General features: G+C 39.4%; 1 protein-coding gene across 1 annotated transcript; it reads right to left on the bottom strand.

Annotated features, from left to right (window-relative positions):
- Positions 1 to 7,919: 7,919 nt before the first annotated feature.
- Fundc1 (FUN14 domain containing 1) lies at positions 7,920 to 26,739 on the bottom strand. Its single transcript, XM_028875895.2, has 5 exons — positions 26,548 to 26,739; positions 25,723 to 25,879; positions 21,971 to 22,046; positions 9,942 to 10,070; positions 7,920 to 9,339 (listed from the first exon to the last, which is right to left on the bottom strand). Exons 1-5 carry the CDS (start codon positions 26,573 to 26,575, stop codon positions 9,262 to 9,264), a joined length of 468 nt encoding a protein of 155 aa, XP_028731728.1. The 5' UTR covers positions 26,576 to 26,739; the 3' UTR covers positions 7,920 to 9,261.
- Positions 26,740 to 26,931: the final 192 nt, after the last annotated feature.

Genomic DNA, 26,931 nt, shown 5'->3' with positions numbered 1-26,931 from the left:
AAAAGTAGAGTATTTCTAATAGGGATTATTGCTACGCATTTCAACCGCTTTTTGGTTTTATTTAACTCTCTAAAACTTTTGCTAAAGTATAAACTTTATCTCAAGATTTGCAAGACTACTGTGTAAACTTCCCATAACTCAAGATTTTTAAGTTTGTTGAAAAAGTTTTTAAAAATCTGTAAAATCTGTAACAAAAAGTTACCTTAAAACTTGTAACAAAAGTGTTAAAAGTTAAAAATCTATACATAGGTAATCTTAAAGGGATATGTGCCTAATGGGTACACCTTGGAGTAAAGAGCTTGCTGCAATTTTGGCTGATTTTTGGCTGATGACCCCATCAGAATGGAAGCAATCATGTGGCTGGCAACCATCTTTACTAAGGTTAAAGTGAGGACATGCCTTGTGACTTCACCATCTTAATTAAGATGACCATCTAGTATAAACTAATTAAGGCAGTGCCCATAAAATTTCTTAGTCCTATTGAGCCCTCTGCTTATCATTGAATCTCCTTTTTAAAATAAGGAGGAAACAATATGTCTCCAAGATATTTTGGATTAGGATGGATTTCTGTATGATAATTTTTGTCCTGGGAGTAAAAATTTTAAATTAAAAAAATATGTTTAATAAGGTATACTTACTTAAGGTTTATAAATTCCTAAGGTTATAAAGGTCTACTCAGGTTAACATAAATTGACTTAGAGATGAAGGTCTAACCACTTATGTCTTTGCTGTGTTCAACACCAGGCTTCTAGAAAATTTTAGATAAGGAACAACACGTGTTTGATGAATAAAGAACATTTGATAAGTAAGGTTTATACATTCCTGAGGTCTATTCAGCCTAGCAGAAACTGACTTGAAGATATATGTCTAGCCTCTTCGTCTTTGCTAATTTTGTTAAGCTTTAGCTATTTGGATAAACTGGGTCATATAGGAAACGATAACATTATACAATGGTATACTATAAAAGGATCAGGAAAAGGAAGTTCTCGATCTCTCTGTGGACTGTATTTATTGTTTTGTAAGGTTCTCAGTCTCTCTGTGGATTGTTTTTATGGATTAAAGTTTTATTTTGCTGCTAAAGAATTTTCAATTAAATCTTGAATTCAAATTTTTAAGGATCAAGCTTAACAGGGATAAGACTTCAAAATCCTAATCTTGTAAAAGCTGCTAACTCATTGTAAACTGTTAAAGATAATTAAGACACATAAATTCATGGTCAGTCACCTTATAAATGATGAAATTCTTTAATGTGCTCAGAACTGTACTTGTAGTCATGCAAAGTACAAATGTAATTCATTTACAGGGACAAGCCTTATTTAGCCTCTTATCTATGTTTCAAGGTTAAGCCTGACATAAGTAACTAAAAACAAATAAAGTTTTTTAAAAACAGGTATATGTAATTAATTAAATAACTATCCTCAAACTCCTCAAAAATTTGCTGAATATGGCGTTTAAAATGTTTAATAAAAAGCTTCTCATGATAGACAAAAATGCTAACTCCTGGAAGCAACCCTAAGATCTCCTCCAGAGGAGATGATAGGGCACACCACCTGGATTGTGGTAACAGTAACCACTGGACAAAGAACCAACTGTTCCATGCCTTGCCCACTGCCAGGGCCTTGCCCAAACTGTGGACATTTCTGGGTTGACTGCTCTACTCTGCCTCATCAAGTAAGGTCAGTTTTCCCAAGTTCCTCATCCACAGAAAAAAAAATCTCTCCGAACTTCTTGGTATGGTAGCCAGAGGCCATTGCTGCCTTGTGTGGCAGCTGAAGACTTAATGCTGTCCTGTGTCACAGCCAAAGACAGACCACCTCTGTTCTACCCTCCCCTCCCTGTCCCCCCCCCCAAAAAAAACCCCATTGGAATCACCATGGAGGAGCCTAGGGTAACCATCCAGGTAGTGGGTGAGACTGTTGTTTTATCAGATACAGAGTGCACTCTGGTCAAATTTATTCTTCTCAGATATTCCCTGAGGCTATAGCAGCCTAGTCAGTCCATTTTAGATGTAAAAATCAGGCCTTGCTTTTTTCCAGCTACTTGCTGAGAAAGGCCAATCTAGAAAGTTTACCTTGCTGACAGGTTTCACACTAAAAGAAATATTTACAAAACAGTTTTCAATATAACTAACTTTTTACTATTCCTTTCTTTTCAATGACTGCTTTCAATAAACAACCATCTGTGTCTTATGGTAAATTAGATAAAAAGATGTGTAAATTTTGGATGTCTAAGGAAATAATTTAAGATCTATCTATCTATCTATATGCAAGTTATAAAGGTCTTAAAATTGATTTAAGGTATGTAAAAATAAGACTTAAAATAATACATGATGTTAAGACTTCAAAAGTTCAGAGTTTTGACATACTGTTCAATAGAGTTCTAATAAGCTATTTATTTAGCCTTTGTAAAGTACTGGCTACTATTATCATAGTCGCAGGCTCAAATGTTAAATTATTTTTGGTTGTCTTCTAAGTATAAGCTTAAAGATACTTCTCCTTGTGCTGAAAATAATTCTGTCTGATATCTACAGCTCTCTGGACAGAGGAGAAAATGTTCATGACTTTAACCCAGAATTATTTTTTTGGATCCCCACGCTTTCGCTATGGCTCAAAGGCATGAGTCTGCTCCAGCTGTTTACAGACACTTGTTAACTGCTTTCTCTACGAGGGTTCCAGTACAGATTACAAACAGCAGTAATGTATATATATCTAAAACCTTTCTCTCTTTTTTTTGTAAATTAAAAAAAAACAAAAAAACAAAAAACAGGCTGGAGAAATGGCCCACAGGTTAAGAGCACTAGCTGCTCTTCCAGAGGTCTTGAGTTCAATTCCCAGCAACCACATGGTGGCTTACAACCTTCTATAATAAGATATGGTGTCCTCTTCTGGCATGCAGGCAGAATACTGTATACAAAATAAACAAATCTTTAGCCGGGCGGTGGTGGCGCACGCCTTTAATCCCACCACTCAAGAGGCAGAGCCAGGTGGATCTCTGTGAGTTCGGGGCCAGCCTGGTCTACAGAGTGAGGTCCAGGACAGGCACCAAAACTACACAGAGAAATCTTGTCTCAGAAAAAAATTATGTAAGGTTTGGGGGGATCACAACTTGACTGTCACAGGTCAAGTGAATTCCAGATAAGTACTGCTGTCATGTCAGCCATCAGTCTAAGCTTCTCTGCCTACTGCCTATTCCTGAGGGTGGGTCTTTTCCTACCCCTAGTCTTGGGACTTCTATCTTCCCAACTACAAGAACACAGGCACAGAAGTTTCAATTGTAAGATTTTCCCCTAAGTTCCTGAACTTTACCCTCTGTACCTAGTCTATATCTGTCCCTCATTTCCAATCAACTGAAGACTGCAAACTGCTTCAAACATGCCAACCTCAGGTGGTCCTTGAGAACCAGGGAGCCCTAGACTTGCTGAAAGCTGATGTAAACCAGCATTCCAGACTGCTCCAAAGCTGCCTGCACTTCTCTAGCCCCAGGTGGCCCAGCAAAACCTGAGCAGTGAAACTGAAGAACCAAAACTCCTCCATTTTTAAAATAAGGCCTAAACATTCTTCATCTTGGGTATATGGTCTTGAGTCACTGGAACCAGTTGACCCAGATTCCAGGAATTAGAAAGTGCAATGTACAAAGTATCCCAACCCTAGTCTCCATGGTGATTGCTTAACCACAGAAATGTCCCCACCCGAGGGCAGCCAATGAGGTACGGTGACAGGCATCCACAGCCCCCCCTTAGATGTAAGATAAAGATAAGGTTTCTGGAAAGTCCCTAGAAGTGAGCCAATCAGAATTGCACTCATACTAGCATCCCTAACTGATGTAACCTTGTGGTTTTTGCCTTTAAAAACTGAGCTTGCAGAGGGGTGGGCACCTCCTCCAGCCTCCACTGTGTTAGATGGCTTGACGGGGTCCATGCCTAGGCTTGAATTGCTCCCCAATAAAAACTTGCTTTTGCATTCTGGTAAGCTCATCTTTGGTGGTCTCTCTGGAGGTCGTGATCTAGGCACAACAAAACAGATGTATCCTGTTCCTTTTGAATGGCAGTTCCACCTTCCTGGGTCCTGACAATGACTTTCTAGTTGAGAAGCAGGTATAGAAGAGAGTACATTGCTCCTTTGTCAAAAAAGCCTGGCATGTCTAAAGTTTAAAGTTCCTTGTAGTAGTACTTTTTTGTAGGACTGCCAGCCTACAAATAATGACACAGAGACTTATCAATTATGAAAGTTTGACCTTTAGCTTAGGCTTCTCTTGACTAGCTCTTATAAGTTAAATTAGCCCGTTTATATTATTCTACGTTCTGCCATGTGGTGTTACCTCTCTTCCATCTTGCACCTCCTGTTTCCTCTCTTTGTCTCACTGGTGACTCTCTCTTCTTCTTCCCAGAGTTCTCTCCCCAGAAGTCCCACCTTTTACCTCCTGCCTAGCTATTGATGGTTCAGCTTATGACACCAATCACAGCAATACATCTTCACATAGTGTACAAATAGCCCACACAGTTCCCCTCTACCAAAATGAGTTGCTTCCCTTCTCCCAGGCAAAAGGGACAAATGGCTACCTATGGTGCCTATTGACATACCAGGGCCCATGCTGGTTTCCAAACTCCCTCAGTATCTCAAATAGCTGTTAAAAAAAAAAAAAGCAAAAGGGCTACTCAAGATGTGGGGCTGGGATCTGATTGAATTGCTTACTCCATGGTTATCAAATTTTACCTGGATAAAGCTGGTATTTATTTTTCTGTCTTGCTGCTTTCTTTATACATCCTAATGCTAATTTGTGAATATCAGTGTCAAACACTATAAATATCAGGGATCTTAAAACTATATTGCCCAGATACAATGTATTCTCCAAGAGTAGTGGTTCTCAACACCTTGGTCACAACCCCTTTGGGGGATTTCACAAGGATTACCTAAAACCACCAGAAAACACACATATTTACATTACAACTCATAACAGTAGCAAATTACAGTAATGAAGTAGCAATAAAAACAATTTTATGGTTGGGGGTCACCACAACATGAGGAACTGTATTAAAGGGTTGGAGTATTAGGAAGGTTGTGAACCACTGTCCTAGAGCTGGTGGGGAATGTAATGGACTACTAACCTATAATTATGCCATCTTATAAAAAAAATCAATTGTTAAAACATTAGCCCTATAGGCTTGGTATCAACCTGAACCATATGAATCAATGATTCATGTGATCTAGAGCCAGTGGGGAATGTGATGACTAAGGAAACTCCATTCTGTACCAGGTACCCTCTATAGTAGCCACTAGCCTCTCCCCAAAATTCCTGAAAGATGAGCTTCTAATAACCCCCACCCTCCCCAGAATGGTGTAACTGCTGTGAGATAATTAATCATTTGCTCTGCCTTCTGTAAAACCTACTCAACACTGTATATAGGGGAGAAAGTTTCTCATGTAGCTGAGGGGAGTGAAGCCATTTCTCACGGAGCTACAAATTCCATAGTAAAGATAACTGTGGTGTCCACCTTTAAAAACCCTTTCCTTAGACCCTTCTGGGCAGCACATACTCGACTTGGTTTTATGGTTGACTCTCACTCTACTACTAGGTTTTTTGTTTTTTGTTTTGGTTTTTTGAGACAGGGTTTCTGCGTGTAGCTTTGCACCTTTCCTGGAACTCACTCTGTAGACCAGGCTGTCCTGGAACTCACAGAGATCCACCTGGCTCTGCTTCCCAAGTGCTGGGACTAAAGGCGTGCGCCACCACCACCCGGCTACTACCAGTTTTTAATAAATTCAAATAATTATAATTTGAATAGAGTCTGTGCCCCTCCCCCCCCAGTGGTCTTGAACTCCATAACACCCACCACATGCAAAGCACTATACAGTTTTTATATAACCAAAATGAAATCCAAAATCCCAAACATTCACCAAATAGGTAATTTGTCGGTGTCCACATGATACATCGAAATAACTTAGCTCATGGGATAGGTCACAATCAAAATGCAGGCACAAAAGTTTATGAAGCAACCCCAAGAGAAACTCCCCAGCCTCCTAACTGCAGTATTAAAAGGTATCATATAAAATTACCATTCCTGTTAGGCTACATGTAGACAATGTAAGTGAAAGATAAGTGAATTTTGTGTTTAGACTTTCTGTCTTAAACTGCACAAAGAAGGAAGCTAGCTGATCAGAGCATTCATCTTTCTTCCTGACTACAGATGTGATGTAACCAGTAGCTTCATGCTGCTGCAGCCTTGACTTTCCCACTATGATGGATTATAGTATAATGATTCTCAACCTTCCTAATGCTGCAACTCTTTAATACAGGTCCTCATGTTGTGGTGACCCCCAACCATAAAATCATTTTAGTTATTACTTCATAACTGTAATTTTGCTGTTATGAATCATAATATAAATATCTGATATACAGGATTACATTGCAAAGGGGTTGTGACCCACAGGTTGAGAACCACTGGATATCCTTGACCTCTGAGCCAAAATAACCTTTCTTTCCATCCTTAAGTTGCTTTTATCTGGTTATTTTGTCACAGGAACAGGAAAAATAAAAACAAAACAAAACAAAAAACCTAAGACAGGAAATATTCCAAAACGCAAAATATGAAATACTTCAGACCCCAATGGTTCAGATAAGAAAAACTTAGCCAGTACCATATGCCACACAAGCTAAGCAACTGATTAACACAGTTGCTTCAGGTAACGGTCAACCTAGAGGGAGAAACAGCATAGCCTGAAGGGGAAACAAGGAGACTGAGAGAGAGAACAGTATGACAGAGTACAAGTAATAACGTACTTCCATACAAATATTTTCAAACATGTCTCAAGAGATTTAGAAATGTACAACAGAAGTGTTACCTTCTGTTGGCTGGCTTTATTTTGTTGTTGTTTTGTTAGGTTAGGTGCTGTGGGACGGTCTATATGTCAAATTGCTCTGATTGGTCAATAAATAAAACACTGGTTGCCAGTGGCCAGGCAGGAAGTAGGTGGGACAAGGAGAGAGGAGAATTCTGGGAAGCAGAAGGCTGAGGCAGAGAGACACTGCAGCCGCCGCCATGACCAGCAGCATGTGAGGATGCCGGTAAGCCACCAGCCACGTGGCAAGGTATAGATTTATGGAAATGGATTAATTTAAGCTATAAGAACAGTTAGCAAGAAGCCTGCCACGGCCATACAGTTTATAAGCAATATAAGTCTCTGTGTTTACTTGGTTGGGTCTGAGCGGCTGTGGCACTGGCGGGTGACAAAGATTTGTCCTGACTGTGGGCAAGGCAGGAAAACTCTAGCTACAGTTAGGTTTTTAGACACAGGGTCTCTCTATTATATATCCCTGGCTATCCCAGAATTCAACGTGTAGACCAAGCTAACTCACAGAGACCTGCCTGCCTCTGTCTACCAAGTGCTGAGATTAAAGGTCAACACCACCACACACACCTGCTGTTGTTTCTTGAGACAGAAGCTTACTATGTAGCCTAGGCGGGCCTCCAGACCCTGTGATCCTCTTGCACCAGCCTCCTGTAGGCTGGAATTATTGCAGTGTACCACCATTTTTAACTCTTATTTTCATTTGTATATTTGGACTCTCCACTCACTGTCCTATGCAAACAGTCCCCATATTAGTATACAACTCTTCATACTGAAATATGTTAATGCCTCTAACTGAAAGCTTGAGAGCAGACAGATTGTGTTTCCCCTACTCTCCTAACATATCACCCCCCAAAACAGACTATAAACATCTTCAAAATGAAAACTGAGACTGGAGTTCCCTGATGTAGACTGCCTTGCTGCACAGGACCACCCAGGTGTGGTGCTCAGAAGCAGGGCCATGGTTCTCATGGTTCTACCAACATGACTTGACCACAATCAAGATATTAGCTTAGTCAGTTAAAAATGGAGAAAAGTTCAAAACAAAGAACAAGTACTTATAAGCACAATCACTTCATATTAAGAAACTGAGTTTTATTTAGCATTCTATGAGACACTAATGAGAATAAAAGAAATTAAAAATCAATCCCACATTCAATTTTAAAGAACTTCAAGACAGTAAAAGCACACAGCTTGTAACCAATACCAGAAATATGAAACGACACATTTACAGTACAAAGAATATACTATGGGTGCTTCCTATCACAAGGAGATAGTCTGAATAGCTGCAATCTTTCCAATCTGAAGACTCCAACCTATACTCTTCTGCCGTTTTCCCCAACGCCAGCATAGGACTCTGGGCAAGACAACAATACTGAAAGTTGTTCTTGGACAAGGGGGGCTCTGAACAAGTGTGATGCTGGCCCCGAGAAACAGGTAAACTGGCCTAGTATTCAAGCAACATAATGCTGCCAATGCGTGAGAGCCACACAATCAAGGAAGCAATTATATTTAAGCTATCAGTTTATGACTACACAGAAAATCACAGTTCTTCAGACAATAAATTCATGTTATACCATTAAGCATTTTAAAGCAATCTGTACCTTTTGGTAAAGAGGCCAAAATTATAACTAGGATTTTTAGAAATAAAAAATGAGATGTATTTGAAGTTCATAAAATGTATCAATGACCCAACTAATAACATACTCCCAAATTAGTTCTGTCTACACTATCAGGGATAAATAAATCAATCAAACTGCCAAACTAGAACATACAATGAAACATTTTAAAAACTGCAGACATTACAGAAGAAAAAATGTTTTAGGCATGTAGTATTTCCTTACAAAAGCCTTTAATGAAAAGATACTACATAAGCAAAGTAAGAAACAGGAGGGGAAAAAAGATTGATACACCAGAAGAGTTTAATATTATAATTATTCTATTGTTTCTAAATCCTTCTACAAAGGGGTAATACAATTCTTTTGTTTATTGCAAACACATTTTTTTAAAAAGTCAGCCATAAGACAGTTTTTAATCATTGGCATTATACAGTAAAACACAAAGAACTTTTAAAATGCAACAGGGTAATATTTCATTGGACAGTACACATAACAGCTTTTTTCTGTCTCCATATATCCAATGATTATATTCATAGGCAAGTTTCTAAATAAATGTAAATTTAAAAAACTGACAAAAGCCATGATTTGCTCAAGAATACTATTGTTTACATAGCACATAGGTTGTCTTACAGCAGATTCTAGCTTGTCAAGCTTCAGGTGGCAAAAGGCTAAGCTGTTGCATTTGCAATTGTCCAGCTCATTCTGGAGATTCTGGGGCATGTGCTGTTCAGAGATTGCCCGGCTGCCACCAGTTCTCTTCTCACTGGGGGATCCACTAAGATAGAGCCTTCGAGTCCTTAAGATGCAAGGCCTAGTAAAAAGCCTCCCACAAAGCCACTGGATATCACAATGTTCTGCTTGATAAATTCTGTTGCCTAAAAATCAAAGGGTCAATAAAAATACTCTTAATTATGTTACAAAGTAGATGAACCCTGAAACATTCCATTGAATGAAATAAGACAGACAACAAAAGGACAAATGCACAATTCTACTTATGTACACTTTAACTGTGAGTCCCAAAGGAGACTGGAGGACTAAGGGGAGGGGAAACTTGGGGAAATAAGATTTACTAAAATCAGTTTTTACATTTTGCAAATGGATAGAGGTAATGATTGTAGAGAAGCATAATGCCTCCGAATTGTATACTTAAGCATGGTAAACTTTATGATATATTTAACAATAAAAAATGCACAAATTACAAAAAAAACTATTAATTACTGAACTCAATATAAGTAACATTCTCGACTTTTTTCTTTTGTTTTTCTTTCTTGAAACGGGTTTTTATTCTGTAGCTCAAACTGGCAGGCTGGTCTACAATTCATGGCAATCCTCCTCACTCAGTCTCTCAAGTGCTGGGATTATAAGTATAAGCAACCACACCTAGCTAAAACATCATTAAAACAATGCAATCCTCAGTCATATTTTCTACTGAAACATATTACCAAACAACAGAAAGCAAAATTGCTCATTGTCTTACTTCTTCAATTATATTGTTGATTTCGGGTGCTGCTTTATTGGCTCGTTTCTTAATCTGTCTTTTTGCTTTGTTTACATCTTTTTCAACTCTCTTCCAGTCGATCTGCACATAGCCACTGTGACTGGCAACCTGTAAATATGCAATAAAAATGACTATCATCCCAGAAGTAGAAGGCCATTTAGATTTCCCGGAATTCACGGAGCTTCGAAGTAAGAAACTGCTATTGACTCACCAGTTTACTCATTCAAGAGGCACTGAACAGAGAAGACCTAAGTCTCCACTCTTCTTAAGAGTGCTCCTTAGATGCATTGAACACTGGGTTAAGAAAAGTGCAGGCTGGGAAAGATTCAAAAAGCTGTATTATACCTATTATAACTGCTTTCATCCTACCTTTTAGAATAAGAAATCAGCTAAAAAGACAGATTATCCAAAGTATATGAATAAAAAAGACCTTTTAATTAAATAGATGTGAAATAGTAGGCAGCTGACAGGTCATTAAGGAAATTTAAAATAGCCTGATAACGGCTCTCCACTAGTTCTGAATCTACTTAATTTAAGAAGATAATGTGGAGAAAAGGGAACCTCCATTCACTCTTGGTGGGACTGCAAGTTGATGCAAGTTGATGTAGCCTTTCTGGAAATCAGTGTGGAGAATTCTTAAAAAAAAAAACCCTGAAAATAATTCTACCAAATAACTCAGCTACACCATTCCTTGGCATATGCCCAAAGTACTTGACATCCTACTGTACAGATACTTGCTCAGCCATCCATGTTCATTGCTACTCTGATCACAATAGTAGGAAACAGAAACAACCTAAAAGTCCTACAACTGACAAATGGATAACGAATACTATTCAGCTGTAAAGAAAAATGAAACAGGGCTGGAGAGATGGCTCAGTGGTTAAGAGCACTGACTGATCTTCCAGAGGACCCGGGTTCAATTCCCAGCATTCAAATGGCAGCTCACAACTGTCTGCAACTCCTCTTCCAGGGGATCCAATGCTCTCATACAGACATACATGCAGGCAAAGCACCAATGTACATAAAATGAAAATAAATTAAGCTCCCGCACTCAAGAGATCCTTAAAAAAAAAAAAGAAAGAAAATAAAAATGAAATAATTTGCAAGTAAATGGATGGAACTAGAAAATATTTTATTGACTGAGGTAACCCAGACCCAGAAAAATACTTCATGTTCTCTCTCATCTGTGGTTCCTAACTCCAAATCTTTAGGTATGAGTATATGCCCTGGAGTAAATACAGAAACCAGAAAAGGTAAAAAGGGACTATAGGCATGGGGTATCCTAGAAATAAGAATAGTAGGATAGAAATATGAAAGAGGGAAATGGGGGATGAGGCTTAATTGATTGGCAAGAGGTGAGGTGTTATGGAGTAATCTTTTTGTACACTGTGAAGATGTGTCTTTGCCAAGGTGTCTTTTGATTGGTTTAAGAGATAACTGGCAATAGCTAGGCAGTAAGAGATTAGGTGGGAGAGTCAAACTGAGAGGACACTGGGAAGAAGGGTGGAGTTACAGGAGTCTGATGAGTCAGAGGAGATGCTGTGAGATGCAGAGCTAGCAGGATGGGAAGTAGGTACATGAGGTAAATGAGTGTCAGGGCAGCATATAGATTAATAGAAATGGGTTAATTTAAGTTACAAGAGCTAGCTGAAAATAAGTCTAAGCTATTGAGCAAGCATTTATAATTAATATTAAGTCTCTGTGTGGTTATTTGGGAACCAGCTGCCAAGACACAGAAAAACTCTGCCTACAGCAGGGGCTGGGGGGGGGGATACAGAATGAGGGGCATGAGGAGAGGGGAAAATAGCACTAAAGATGTTTGAAAAAGCCATAAGGAATCATATTAATTTTTTTTACCAAAAATTACATATAAACCAAATTAATGTCTATATATACATATATATACACACATATATGTATACACACACACACACACACACAGAGTTATGGCACTTGGGCTGACAATACTACCCCAAGAGCCATTGACAGTTAAACAAAAATCTCCAGTACTAGCCATCTTGAGTTGGTCCAGGGAGTCCAAGAGATTCCCAAAATAAATAATACACTATTGCTATTGCCTTTGGTTGTCTTCCAGAGATTGAAAGTAAGTATGTATTGCTGAACACACCATGCACTTTAGACAGAGGACTTGGATGATCCAAGCTAGATCTAATCTGAAGTCTCCTCCCTGAGGACTCTAGCTCTCATAGTACCAGAAAAGTACTATACAAAATGCCAAGGGAGGAAAGCAATCAATAGTCCTACCTATCCATTATGCATATGAACCACAACAACAACCAGCATAAGAAGATATCCCCAAAGGCATAATAGTGACACTCATATCTAGGTATTAACTGACAACTATCTATTTGGACTTAAGGCTTCCTCAACAGGAGGGAAAGTATGCCTGGTACTTACTGGAAATCTAGCCAACCACCCAGAATTAGTGAGATCATGGATCTTAGAGGTGAACCTACTATTGCTACTTTCCTTAATCAGCATAATTCTTAACTGCATTCTAAATACTTACCTTGATAATCAGATAAGTACAGCTTTTAACCCTCATCAAAGCAGCTTTGCTTTGCAGCAGTTGGATATGATTACAAAACAGCCAGACCTGACAGATATATCTCTAACACAACTCCTGCACCTAAGGCTCAGGGGACATCTCAGAATAAAAGGGGAGAGTCTAAGAGCCAGAGAACCAGGAAGTCTGCTGTGAGATCTTGTCTCCTAGAAATAGCAGGGAAGCTACACCCATGAAGTCTCACCAATATGGCTGCTTAAAAAAGGACCTGAACACCACCACCAACAGTCATGCTACAATGGAGGGAGAAGTCTCATAGAACCCCACCCTAGACAAAGAACTACAGGCAACGAATGACTGCTGAAATGGGGAGAATTAGTCAACCCCAGGGAAGAGCCTCTAATTGGTTATCCAGTTCCAAGTTGTCATCCCTGAAACTATATACATACAAGCAACACTAAATGTCTCAGCAGGATGTATTTATATATGTATTCATTTATACATATATGTAATAATAACAGAGAAAAGGAGGCCATGAATTTTGAGAGAGGGATATACAGAGACAGAGCTAGAGGTAGGAAAGGGAAGGGGAGTAATGATGCAATTATATTTTAATTAAAAAACTTTATAGTAATTGCTTTCCATAATAAATTTCATACTATAAATCCTTTTTATAAAACTATAGATAAATGCTTAATCATCTTAAGAACCCTAATATGAAATTACTGAGCCACTGCAAAATTAGAACAAGAACAATAACAAGATGTAACTAGTATAATGAAAATATAAATATAAATAAGCATATAAGAAGCAAATAATTGAACTATATATACTATTATAAACCACTTCTATCAATTTCACGCATTCTTTGTAAATTTTTGACTATCAATCTCACACATTTTTTGTAGGATTTAACCACATATAAAATACTTGAAATAACAAAAATATCTGATTTCATATAAAGATTAGGACTGGAATCTTAGGTTCTATTTTCTCTGTGACTAACTCCACAACACAATTGGTTTATCTGCAGCTCTTCCTATACTCACTCACCGGCCATCCCATCAGATTCCAGCCTTAAAAAGAGGGGATCAAACTGAGCGGCATATGAAAGCTTTTCCAGTAGAACCTGACACAGTGATGTGGATCCTAGGCACGGCAGTAACAATGAACTTCAGAGAAAGGAGCCTAAGCAATCACACTAGTTGATTACTTGGAAACTTTTGTAGTATTTAACCTTAGGTTGAATTTCAACATATCTTCTTACTGAAATACAAAGATTTCATGCATGTGCATGGCTTTTGATGTTGGTTAGAACAGCCAAAATGCTATCCACATTACCACACTCTGGCAATCCATAATTCAACTGTCATTTTTCAAGATTCACCATTGTAAGTTACTAACTTTTTTTTTTTAAAAGAGTAATAAAACCTTTGTACCATGACTTACATTGGTGATAAAATAACAAAAAAGCAAGCAAACAAACCTTAAATTATCTCCTGGAGTTGACTGCTTATCTACTCCAACCCCATAACTAAAAAATGGAGGCCATCTAATCAGACAGATGAAATAAATTCTCACAAATATAATTCTATGTATAAATTTAAAAAACAAAATGTAGGTGCTACCAAAGTCAGTAAATCTAGCTAATTTGAGAAAAAAGATTTTGTAGATACTCTGAAAGTAAAGTATCATACAGTTGCAGGGGAAATAAGAAACCTTAAGATACGTAGGACATAAATGTTTCTCTAGGTTTCCCTTCTCCAACACCTCCAAGCAATTCAAGCCTCCTGCACTCTGTCCATACCACAGCGAGGCCTTGACCACCACAGGTATCCATCCAGCTAGGTCTTGACCACCACAGGTATCCATCCTGCTAGGCCTTGACCACCATAGGTACCCATCCAGCTAGGCCTTAATCACCACAGGTATCCATCCAGCTAGGTCTTGACCACCACAAGTATCCATCCAACTTGGCTTCAACCAGTTGATTTGTTTGCCACTATCTATCTCTCCCAGTGAACTGTGAATCTCTGTGTCCCTAGTCACAAATAGTGTCATGCAAAAAGATGAAGGAGAAACACTGAATGAATGATTGTAAAGACAATGAATAAATACTAAATCTCCAAAATTGTATTAATCAACCTGGTTCAAAGAATACTCTAACAAAGAAACTGGGCTAGATTAACCCAAAGGGTCCTATCATGTTTACTAGCGAGAGGATGATTTCCACCTGACATGGATGTGACCCACTACCACTGAAGGAATTTCCTTGAGAAGTTCATCACTCTCTTCTTCCCTTAGAGAGATACCTGTCAAACAGAAGGGGAACAGTCTAAACTGAGCAGCATGCTGCAGTACAATCATCAAGAATGAATTATCTGTTCCCAGTGAGATTGAAGTACATCTAACCTAATAGGCAAGTGCATCCTCAGAACTGACCATACAGGACCCAGGTTAGTCTTGTTCACATCTAACTTATCCATATAAAGAAATTCAAACCAGCAGACTGGAGAGGAGGTGGAACAATGATGACCACTTTTTGAACTACACTTGACTTTCCTACAGCATTTCAATATTTAATGAAATTACATAAAGAGGCTTTATTCGAATAAAAGCTTCCCAGTTAAAAATAAGGAGCTGAGGGTACAGCTCAGTAGTAGATTGCTTGTCTGATGTGTAGGAAGGACATCTTGGATTAGATTCCCCAGAACCACAATAATAAAAAATAATTACTTGTTAAAAATAGCACCAAGCTTTCATTACAAAGATTCATTGCTACTTGAAAGCTGTAAGGAGGTAGATGGGGCTTCCCACTTGTGAACCTCACCATTAGGGATCCAACTGGCTATTTCATTAGGAAGATCTCCAACTCCTAATTTCAGGACTTCTGATAATTCTTCTTAGACTGGCTAGATTTCCAGAAATGGACAGTTCCATCAAGGATTTAAGAGTTCCATTAAATTTTAGTGCCTAGTTCTTAAATATGAACAATCAAGGATCATCAGGCACAGAGGAAGGAAGGCTTTTTTTTTTTTTTTTTTTTTTGGTTTTTTGAGACAGGATTTCTCTGTGTAGCTTTGTGCCTTTCCCTGGAACTACCAAGTGGTAACCCAGGCTGGCCTCGAACTCACAGAGATCCACCTGCCTCTGCCTCCCAGTGCTGGGATTAAAGGCGTGCACCACCACCGCCCGGCGGAAGGAAGGCTTTTAACATGAAAATAGGAGATCAAAATAAACAAGCAAGGAAAGGGGGTACACATTTAGACAAGGGGTTGGGGGTGCAGTTCAGTGTTTGACCACTTGTCTAGTATGTTTTATTCTAACACTGGAAAACAAAACAACAGAAACAGCAACTAAATGAGAAAATTAGGGGAGCAAAAACTGTAGGGAGAGGTTTTAAAACAAGAGCTGAAGTTGTAGCTCAGTGGTAAAGTATGTACAAGGCCCTGGGTTTGACCCCTAATATCATAATATAAAACAAAACCAGTAAGAAGAGAAGGAGGAAGGGAGCGAAGCAAGGAAAGAAGGAAATAAACCAAGAAAGGCAGGCAAGCAGGCTGGGGAAATGGCTCCAGGGGTAAAGGTCTGCTATACAAGCATGAAAATCTGAATTTGATCACTAGTACTAACATGAAAGCTAGATGAGACTACATACATATGTAGTCCTAGCATTAGGGTGGAGACAGGTGGGTCCCCAGGACTCAATAGGCAGCCAGTCTAGCAGAAACATCAAGTTCCACATTCAGTGAGAAATTCAATCTCAGAAAAGAAGGTAGCAAGAGCTTGAGGAAGACACCTCACATCAACCTCTAGCTGCACAGACATAGGTAAGTGAACCTACACACATGCATACACCACAGACATACAGATGCACAAATAAATATATGAGTAAATAAATGAATAAAATGAACACTGATGATCAGAGGAAATAATGCACAATTGAAAGAGCTTCCCATGGCTAAATCTAACAATTTGATCAAGAAAATGGTATTTAGATTTTTAACCCAAAATATAAAATAAAAATTAAGTCCATACTGATATAATTTAATAAAAATTAATAAATGAAGAAGAGACAAGTCTTCAGAATTTTTTTTCCTCCTTCTGAGACAAGGTTTCACTATGTTGCCTAGGCTAGCCTTGAACCGCTGGGCTCAAGTAATCCTTCTGCCTCAGCTTCCCTAATAGCTGGAACTATGCAGACTATACAAACCACTACCCCTGACCAGAAATTTTTAAAACAACTTATGTAGACACTTGTCCTCAGGGAGGTCACACCTTCTCTTCAAGTGAGGGCTGCCCTAGTGATTCCCTTCTAAAGAATATAGACTGAGCCGGGCGGTGGTGGTGCACGCCTTTAATCCCAGCACTCGGGAGGCAGAGCCAGGCGGATCTCTGTGAGTTTGAGGCCAGCCTGGGCTACCAAGTGAGCTCCAGGAAAGGCGCAAAGCTACGCAGAGAAACCCTGTCTCGAAAAACCAAAAAAAAAAAAAAAAAAAAGAATATAGACTGGAAAGAAGGAAAATTGGTATGTACTTTCATAAAGGGACAGTGGAAATGCAATGGATGTATACTTACTAGAAGCACTTGCTAATCAAAAGGCTTTGTGTGAGAGGAATGTGAAAAATGAAAATGAACGGTTAATTAAAGATCTGGGATGTAGCTCAGTGGTACAGGGCTTGCCTGGCACACATGAGGCCCTGGCTTCAATCTCCAGTACTATCACAGACAGCTATCACTACAATGTTATCTGTAACGCTGAAAAAATCAACTGGTAGATAAACATTTTGTGTAGATGCTAAGAACTTCATGCACGACAGACCATTTGAAACAACATTCAAGGCCTATAACCTATAAAGGCAGTTACTTCAAACTACCACCTGCCAATTAAAAAAATTTTCAGACCCTGTCACTTTTAAGAACCTTTTATTTTCAATTCAAATCAGAGATGGGGTGACGGGATCAAATGGGATATAGGAGACTCAATTTCATATAAACACAGTCTACCTCCTTAATTTCTTTTAAAAAATAATCATAAATAGCTTGGAGGAATTAAAATATAAGCACAAGGGCTGGGGCTACATGTAGCTCAGTGCTAGAATGCTTGCCTACTATGCACAAGGATTGAGTTTAATCCTCAATACCAATAAATTAACAAACAAATAAATAAGCAAAAATGGAAAAACTCAGCTAGGAGATTAAGGTGAAAATATCTCCCAGAAAATAAACCAAAAAGACAGAACTAAAAATCAGGAAGACGGGCTATGAAAATTAGACAGCCAGTCCAGGAGATGTATATCACAGGAAATATAGGGACGGGACAGCAATGACAATAAACACGAAGTAGGAACTCGTTCACTAATATAAAAAAAATTCCTGAACTGAAAGGGACCACAGTGGGTAAGAATAGACCCACAGTAATAACTATCAATGTGACAAATCAGAACACTGGAGACACACACAAACAAAATCTTCTAAGCATTTACTAGGAGGTAGGGAGAGGGAGGTATGCATACAAATGGTCAGGTATTCGAACAGCTTTAGACTTTTAACAGTAACATTGAATTTGGAAGACAACACAGAAATATCTAAACCCAGCTGAACTATTACTCAAATGTGAGAGAAAATGAAATTTTCAGACATGCAAAAATCTCAAAATTGTACCACCCATGCTTATTTTCTCCACAGGTTACTTGATGTGTGGTTTGAATAGGTATGGCCACTGTAGACCCATGTGTTTGAATCCTTGGCCCATAGGGTGTGGCACTATTAGGAAGTATAGCCTTGCTGGAGTAGGTGTGGCCTTGTTGAAGGAAGTGTCTCCCTGTGGAGGCTTTGAGGTCTCATGATCAAGCTAGGCCTAGTATGGCAGTCTCCTTCGGATCAAGATGTAGGAATTTCAGCTCCTTCTCCAGCACCATGTCTATCTCAATGTCACCATGCTTTCTGCCATAATGATAATGAAGTAAACCTATGAAACTGTAAGCCAGCCCCAATTAAATGTTTTCCTTTATAAGAGTTGTGGTCACAGTGTCTCTTCACAGCAATAGAAACCCTAAGATACTTGAAGATATAATAATGGGAAGATGTGTCCCTTGAAAATAGGAAACAAGACAACATGAGATACAGGAAACAAGCCAAGACAGAGGAAAGGATATATTCAGAATGGTACTGAAAGAGAAATCCCCTGCTAATGGGCATAGGCTAGGCCTAGAAAACAAGCAGGACAGAGGAGCCTGGGACAGCCCTCTCCAGAAGACTAAACTAGCTGGCTGATGCATATTCCCACAAGAGAAGATTTAGATAATGAGAATACACCAAAAAAGAAAAATCCCAATCTTCTTACTGGAAACAAGGGCCCAAACAGTGTTTTTTGCGCTTTTTCTGTTTTATAAAGAAAATTCATTTATTTTTTTTTATTCTGGCTTATTTGCCTGTTTGTTGTCTAGAGAGAAAGAAGGTTTGGAGTTGGATGGGTGTGGAGGTGGGAAGTATCCAGGAGGATATGGGAGAGGGGAAACCATGATCAGAATATATTGTATGAATTTTCAATAAAAAAAAAAACCAAGAATTCGAGCAGCTCACTTAATCATAGATACTTATCTTATACAATTATGAAATAATACTCAAGATGGGGCCAGAGGGCATAGGGGAGGGACAGAAAGTATTCAGGTGTATAACACAGTGGGAGGTGAGGTCAGAACAGAACAACTCAAAAAGGAACAGTGAATATTCCATAATGTGACGCCAACAGTGAAAATCTGCTGCTGAAAGATCAAAAAACTGGTCAGTCAACTCAGGGAAAAGAAGGCTCTGTGAGAAGTTAAAATGGTTGCTTCAAGGGAGGGGAAAATTGGGGTAGGAGGCAGAGGATTAATCTGTAACAAGCCCTATACAAGCATCTGTCCCTTTTATATAAACATATATAACTTTAAAAAAAGCTGAAATACTCATATGTCATTGTCTACTTTTTTAACGTAAGCAGGGGGAGTGGAAATATCTGTAATTGGTTATGATTCATTAGTTGTAAATAGTCTGTACTCAGACCTGCTCTGATGTCTATTTTAAGAAGGCAATATGATAAATATCTACTGAAAAACATTTAGTAATGTTAGTAGAAAATCTTTAAGTCTAACCCAAACTAATACTTATCTTTAATTACAAGCAAAGGTTATAAAATATGGAATCAGGCCTAAGAATATGAGGCAATTAGCTTAAAAGCCATTTCTTTATCTAGTTTCTCTTTCAGGTTCCTCCTACTGCGTTTTCAAGGCTAATTATATCTGTGGGTGAAAGTGGTTTGATGCAGACAAGACCTGTGCCCTTCTGCCTTTGACACTTCAAAAAATACCAGGCTTGGAAAAGTAGGAAGTAGCAATGATAAAATGTGGGTTTGAACAGTGAATACTGAATGGACTGAAATAGACAGAGAGGCTAACATGCAGAAATAGATAAAAACAAACACACAATTCAATTCTGTTAACAGTTTTAGTATACTCTGCTTTAGTCTAGTTCCCTTTGCACTGGACAGAAATATGCCCTTGATTCTATACAAATGCAAGTCAAAATCAGCTTAAATAAAATTTTCTTCCATGTAAACACTAGCATACATCCAAAGGACCAAATTAGAAATTAATCACATTCTTTTACCTCTACCACAAGAAATATTGCTCTTAATATTGTTATTAACATAAAATACATCTTTAAAACAGCTGGCTAGTACACTACTTAAATTAGTGCTCAGTTCATATAAGTACTATCTCTTTGCACTTAAGGTGACTACATTGGTTATTACAGGATCAATGGCTTAGGTACTAAACCCAGATTTTGGTTGCTATGAACAGTAATCATTTCTTAAATCTCATATAACTGACAGTTCTCCCATCTTTAAGACTGTAGCTAACGTTCATTCTCAGAGATTTTCAATTCTGAGATTTACTATATTTGATCTTCTTCAGGAAATACTATTTTGAGGAAAATACATACCAGTCAGACATGAATGGTAGATAATATCCTCATAAACACTCTCTAATAGCAAAGCATTTTTAACCCCTAAAAGAGGATGAACAAAATTAAAATTTTAATCCACCTGTCTTGGAAATAGGATTATGGATATTTTTAAACTTAATTTTCTACTTTCTGTATCTTTCCTTCCTTCCTTCCTTCCTTCCTTCCTTCCTTCCTTCCTTCCTTCCTTCCTTCCTTCCTTCCTTCCCTCCCTCCCTCCCTCCCTCTCCTCCTTCCTTCCTTCCTTTTCTTCTTTCCTTTCTCTTCTTTTCCCCCTAAAGTCTCAGTATATTTCTAAGTAGGCCAAGGCTGGCCTGGATCTCTAGATCCTTCTGTCTTAGCCTCTCAGCCTCTTGAGTGCTGGAATTCCAGGCCTATATTGTTAGAAATTGGCACTCCTCCACCCACAGCCTGCCTTCAGCAACTCAGGGCCAGCAGCCACTTCATCACCAGCCATTAAATGCGACATGTGTACCCTTTAAAACATCCCCACAATCACAGATAGCTCTCTGGCCATCACAGATCTCTCGCTCTCTGTATGTCTCTATTTCTCTCACTGTCTGTCTCTGTCTCTGTATCACTCGTCCCCACTCCAAGGCAGCATTTTGCTCCCCCACAAAAAATCTCTTGCCTGAGATCTGTTACATGATATGATCTCTGTGGCATTCCATTCTTTGGCCCCAATCGATCCACCAAAGTACTCTTCCACAGAAACCCTACCATATACCACCATACCTGCCTCTAGTTCTTCAGTTTAAAAAAAAATGTTAGAAAATGTTAATAGTTGCTCAGCTTTTGACATAAGTAGGCATCAGTTTATGGAAAAAATATAATGAATGCACAGTGTGATCTACGAACCAGGTATGGTTGTATACACCCATAATCCCAATTTACCGGTAAAATTCAAAGGCTCAACTACTAAACTACAGTCCCAGCTGTTTGGTTTGATTTGGTTTGAGGACTAAGTCTTGCTTTGGACTTGTAGTCCTCCTGTCTCAGCCTCTTGAGTATCTGGGATTATAGATGTATGCAACCATATCTAGTTCAAAGTTATCTTTTTATTTTTTATTTATTTATTTCTTTGGTTTTTCAAGATAGGGTTTCTCTGTGTAGCCCTGGCTGTCCTGGATCTCGCTCTGTAGACCAGGCTGGCCTTGAACTCAGAGATCTGCCTGCTTCTGCCTCCCAATTCCTGGAATTAAAGGTGTGCGCCACCATCGCTCAGCTAAATTTATCTTTTTAATACTTGATACCACATCATGCTGTGCATATATTAGAGAATCTAGAAATATTTAATTTGTTTACTTTTATGACAGATGCAAGCTTTCAAAACTCATTATAGTTTTTCATGAACTAATACCTAAAAGAAAATTCTACCTCCTACTGAAATGAACAGGAATGAAATGAGTTAACATTCTCTGTTTCCATTGGCTACCTATGTAAGTAGAAGCAAGTACATGAAGGCCCAGCATACCTGTAGGAGAAGAAAGCCACCGCCTACTGCAGTCGCTGCAAGCTTTCCAACCTTCTGGAATAAAAATCCTGCACACCTTTAATGACAGAAATAACAAAGAATGAGAACAATCAGTGATGCACTACATTTCTTCTACATTTTATTGCTTTGCTAATAAAAGCTTAATGTCCTCCCATTTCTCCTGATAATGTCCTTTGCCTGGTCAGAAACCTTCAGTGTTTTCCTTCAGTCATACAGGGTGGTTAAAAATGCACACTAAAATGTCTGAGATTTGCTGCAAAATGAGGAAAGAAGGGAAGAGGGAGACTTAAAAGGAAAATAAAAAGAGCAACTACTGAAACCAATTGTGAGTATCTGAGTTCATGATACTCCTTCTCCATTTGTGTAAGCTGAAATTTCCCACAGTAAATCATTTGCTTCTTTTGCTTAATGCAGTCAAGGTGTTCCATACATCTGGCCAACACATACTCTACCCAAAGCAGCTCCAATCCAGTTAGCTTCAAATGTTATTATCATCTTTATTTGAGCTATTAATCTTCCCAATTCTATAGATTCCTGCCTAGCTCTGCCTATGAAAAGCCTTCCTGTCCTGTGTGTCATTCCACTTTTACGATTACATTGCCCACATTTCTCAGAGCCCCCTTATCTAGCATTGATTTTCTGTATAAAGCTTGCTTTGTCTCATCTAACTGTAGAGTGTCATCCCATACCTCTTGCGTGAACTCACAGTTCCCCCTCGCTATTCCAGATCAAAATAGCACAAAGAATCCCAGATTTCTAACCCTAGCCTTATGCGCTGAATTGGTGTCTCCCCAAATTACTGTCCTTCATGAGACTTTACTTGGAAATAAGGTCACTGTTGATGTAATTAGGTAAGATGAGGTCATACTGGAACTGGTAGGTACTTAATTCAATGAGTCATGTCACAGGGACACAAACAAAGCCAAAACAACTGCTGTAATGGGCAGCCATTCCAGCTTTGTCCTGGAAGTTCCAACCCCCATTGAAGCTTTGGTAACAGTCACGCCTACAAGGTGGGGCTAAGAGAGGACCCTGAGGACCCGAGATCGGATGCGCTGGCTCTCTTGGTTCCTGGACCCTGGACACTGGAGGTAGACCGAGCAGAGTTCTCCAAAGAACACTGCCTGACTACGCTACACCTTTCCCAGACCCTGTAACCTATCCCTTCACTTGTAAGTTACCCCACAAAATAAACCTCCCTTTTAACTACGTGGAGTGGCCTTAATAATTTCACCAATAAACTGCTACTAAGGTTCCAATTTCTATGTACCATTCTCCATTTCCCACTTAACATTCATTTCAGATTTCCTCATCTTCAACTGAAAGTTGTCTATACCCTGTCTCTAAAACTGCTTTTTCCTTTCTATTCTTTTGTTAATATTTTGGCTGTGTGTGTGTGTGCACGCGCATTTACACACAGGGATGTCCAAACACAACGTACATGAGTTGATTCTCTCTACCATGTGGGCCCTATGGTCCTATGGATAGAACTCAAGTCACCAAGCTTGGCAACAAGCCTACTTGCTGAGCCATCTTGCCAGCCCTCCTTTGTACTCTTAAGGGCATCATTACCTTGGTAATGTTATGTTGGGATTCCAGAACTGTGCTTCTAGACCATGCTCTAACGGCACCAGAATCAGTCTTGAAGGCCTCCAGGTCTCCTAGCAACCACCCATTATCACACTAGTTTTCATTTCTTATGATCAAAAACTCACAGCTAACTACCTACTACAGCTAAATACAATCTCCTCAGGCTGTCCTTCATGTCTTGAATAGGTCTGAAATGTTAAGTTAGGTTCATGCCTATTAACTGTGTTCCTCTTTTATGCCACAATATCACACCAATGTTATATCCTAAGAATATTTCAAAACATTACTACATTGAATCTACACTACAGTCCAAGTCATTACAGCAAATCACCTATGTAGCTGCCGATGTCACTCAGAGGCAGAGTGCATGCATGCCATATGCAAGGCCACAGATGTCACTCAGAGGTAGAGTCCTTGCCTGCTATATGCAAGACCCTGAATTTACTCCCACACTAGTTAAAAATAAAAAACAAGCCACCTATGTATTAGTGTTCTATTATACAGTTCAGGCCATAGGATGGCTCAGCAGGTAAAGGCACTTGCCACCAAGCCTGAAGACCTGAGTTTGATCCTCAAAACCCACATGGTAGAGTGATCTGATTCCTATAAGCTGTCCTCTGACCTCCACACATACAAATAGATCAGTGTCAAAACAAAAACAAAAACAAAAACAAAAAACCACAAACCATTACATAGCTCCTGGTTTGAACACTTGGCAGATACTGATAATCCAAACGTATGCATTACTATTATCAAGAATATGTTCCTCATACGGGAGTCAATAAAGTCTTAGAAAGAGAAAAAAAAGTAGGCAAGTATCTACAATATCCCAAGTCGGATGTTCCATAAGCTGTGTACCACTGCTAGCAAGCAACAGTCACTAAGATGACTCTACTAACTTTTGCTCTGCCTTTAGGCTTTTCAAGAAAACCTGGCAATCATGGGCCTTCTTACCAGGTTTGGTCTACAAGAAGAAAATGTGCAGTAATCCTATAATTCTATTTCTCAATTATTTTTAAAATATCTTTTAACATTGGGCTTTTGGCCATGACTCCATTTAACCAATCACCTCTGGCACCAAATTATGAATTGATTTAAGGGGGACAGAGGTGTAATCATTGTACAGTGAATCATTGAAGTGACCAAGGTCCTCAGCAGAAATTTCTGCTCTAACGGCATGCTTTTTCAATAAAGCAGTATTAATACCGTGCCTGTGTGCCATGGAATCTTCACAATAGTTGGTTTTTGACTGTTTTACATTATAAAAGGGCTTTTATAAGCAGGCATAGGAAACCATCACTATTCCAAGGTCCATGTAAAACACACATGAAGAAATGTTATTTACCCATGCCACATGGAAGCATGTATTTTAATTAACACAAGATGAATTTACCTTAGAATGTAAAGGGAAAAAAAATGCTTACACTTTAAGCACCGTCACTTCAAAAGAGTCATCAACATTTTTCAAAATGTTGAACTGGTTCTGTCCCTTATTATCTGGTTAATCTTTTATTCCAAAAATAACAAAACTAAAATACATGGTAACAACAGTGTAATCATGTGGTCTGAGTTGTTGCCTAGTTAATGGTCATTAAGCACTCCTTATTGTACTCCACATTATTGCAGAATAAGCAATCGGTCCATTAATTTTAACACAGAAGCAATGCTGTCAGATCTTCAAAGCACTATCATAATCTGAACTAGCACACAAAAAAAAATCGAATCCGCTGCATCATCATGAATAATTTTTACTGACCATTAATGCTTCTATGTACAGAGCTGAGACTCCTAGAGGCCAGTTCTGCAGTGGGAGTTCTCATGGGTTTTTCCAATTGTTGGCACTGAATAGCAAATAACTACAATTAACTTGCTGAATTTGGAAATTTGATAATGAATCAAAGGAAGGGTAATGGGGGAAGAGTGGAACTATGGTGGGCCTGTGATAGAGGGAAATCATCAAAATCCAACAAGGAGTGTCTAAACGTTGATCTAACCAATTACATCAGGGAAAAGCCCCAAAGTTGTGCTCTTCTGGAATTAACAGTGGAGAGCCATCGAAGATGTATGGTGACTGACCCATTTACAAAAGGACAATAAATAGCTAGGTTCGCATTGAAATTCAATGAAAAAGATGTTCTCACCAGCCAGTCACACCACCCATTACAATCTGGGTAGCTACGGAGTATTTTTCTACCATAGGTCCCGAACTGTGGCCAAATACTCGATTCCACCAGTGGTGTCTTCTTGCATACTCAGTTAAATCCAACACTTCATAAGACTCATCATCGCTTTCATAGTCTTTAAAAAACACAAAACGAAAACATAAATCAATCTATACTCGGAAACGTCTAACAAATTGTTTTCATAAAACCTGTGACTGTCATGTCTGGCCTATAACTAAAAATGGCCAGATGGAAACGAATGAGCAATATTAACTCAATCCCTGAGACTAGGGCCTCAAGAGAAAAAGGCTTAGCAATAGCATCCCCATTTCCTTTTCAAAGACATAGGGACATGCAGCCAGGAGCCAAGTGAGTTACGAAGCAGTGAGTGGTTACCTGCCTAATCAGAATAAGGTCAAGGCAGGGTCCATTTCCATCAGTGGGTAAAGGGGGAGAAGGGATGTTCCTCCCCTGAAAGAACAGGTTAGGAAGCCAGCCAAGGAAATCAGGACAGGCCTGAAACGGAACCAACCAATCAACCCACCAACCCCCCTACTGTAGCAAGATGGAGAAAGGCTAGAGGTGGGGGCAGGGCAGGGTCCGGCATTGGTAAGTGTAGGGGAGCATGGTGAGTTCCGCAAAGAGGGGAAGGTGACGTCTGGTTTGGAGGGGGGTTGCTCAAAGGGGCTATGTAGCGACCGAGCCCCACAAACACTGGAGGAGGGGAAGGGAGAAGCACCATGGGAGCAAGGTCGAGAGCTGTGGGCCGCGTCCCAGAGACTACTTCGGGTCCTGGCTGCTCACCTTGGGGAGGGGGGTTCCGGGACGCCATGATACCGCCGGCGGCCAGTTCGGGGTGGTCCCCGCCCGCCCTCCTCTCCCCAACACTTTAAAGGACGCTCTAGGCCGAAGTGGAAGTCTATGGTCTCTCTTTTTCCTCAGCCTCCACCTCCTCCTACTCCTCCTCCTCCAGACTCAGTCTTGTCACCGCCCACTCTTCCCAGCACAGCGCCATCAGCACTTTGTGCGCAGCCGCAAGACTAGGGATTGGGGCGGACTATTTGGGTCCTCGCCCTACGAGGGCTTATGGGAATTGTAGTTCCGTGCTCTTCTTCCCGGGTGGCCTGGGCATTTCCCAACCCCCACTAGAGTTTCCAAGAGAAAATTTCGTTATTCTTTTTTTCTTTA

Source organism: Peromyscus leucopus, chromosome X, assembly GCF_004664715.2.
Source record: "Peromyscus leucopus breed LL Stock chromosome X, UCI_PerLeu_2.1, whole genome shotgun sequence".
NCBI lineage: Eukaryota > Metazoa > Chordata > Mammalia > Rodentia > Cricetidae > Peromyscus > Peromyscus leucopus.
This window is presented reverse-complemented; position numbering and strand designations above follow the sequence as displayed.

Coding starts and splice junctions, on each gene's coding strand:
- Fundc1 (XM_028875895.2), bottom strand. CDS start 26,575: ATGGCGTCCCGGAACCCCCCTCCCCAAG. Junction 10,071..21,970: donor GTGGCTTTCTTCTCCTACAG/GTATGCTGGGCC, acceptor GCATATTTACAG/GTTGCCAGTCACAGTGGCTA. Junction 9,340..9,941: donor TCAACAATATAATTGAAGAA/GTAAGACAATGA, acceptor TTTGATTTTTAG/GCAACAGAATTTATCAAGCA.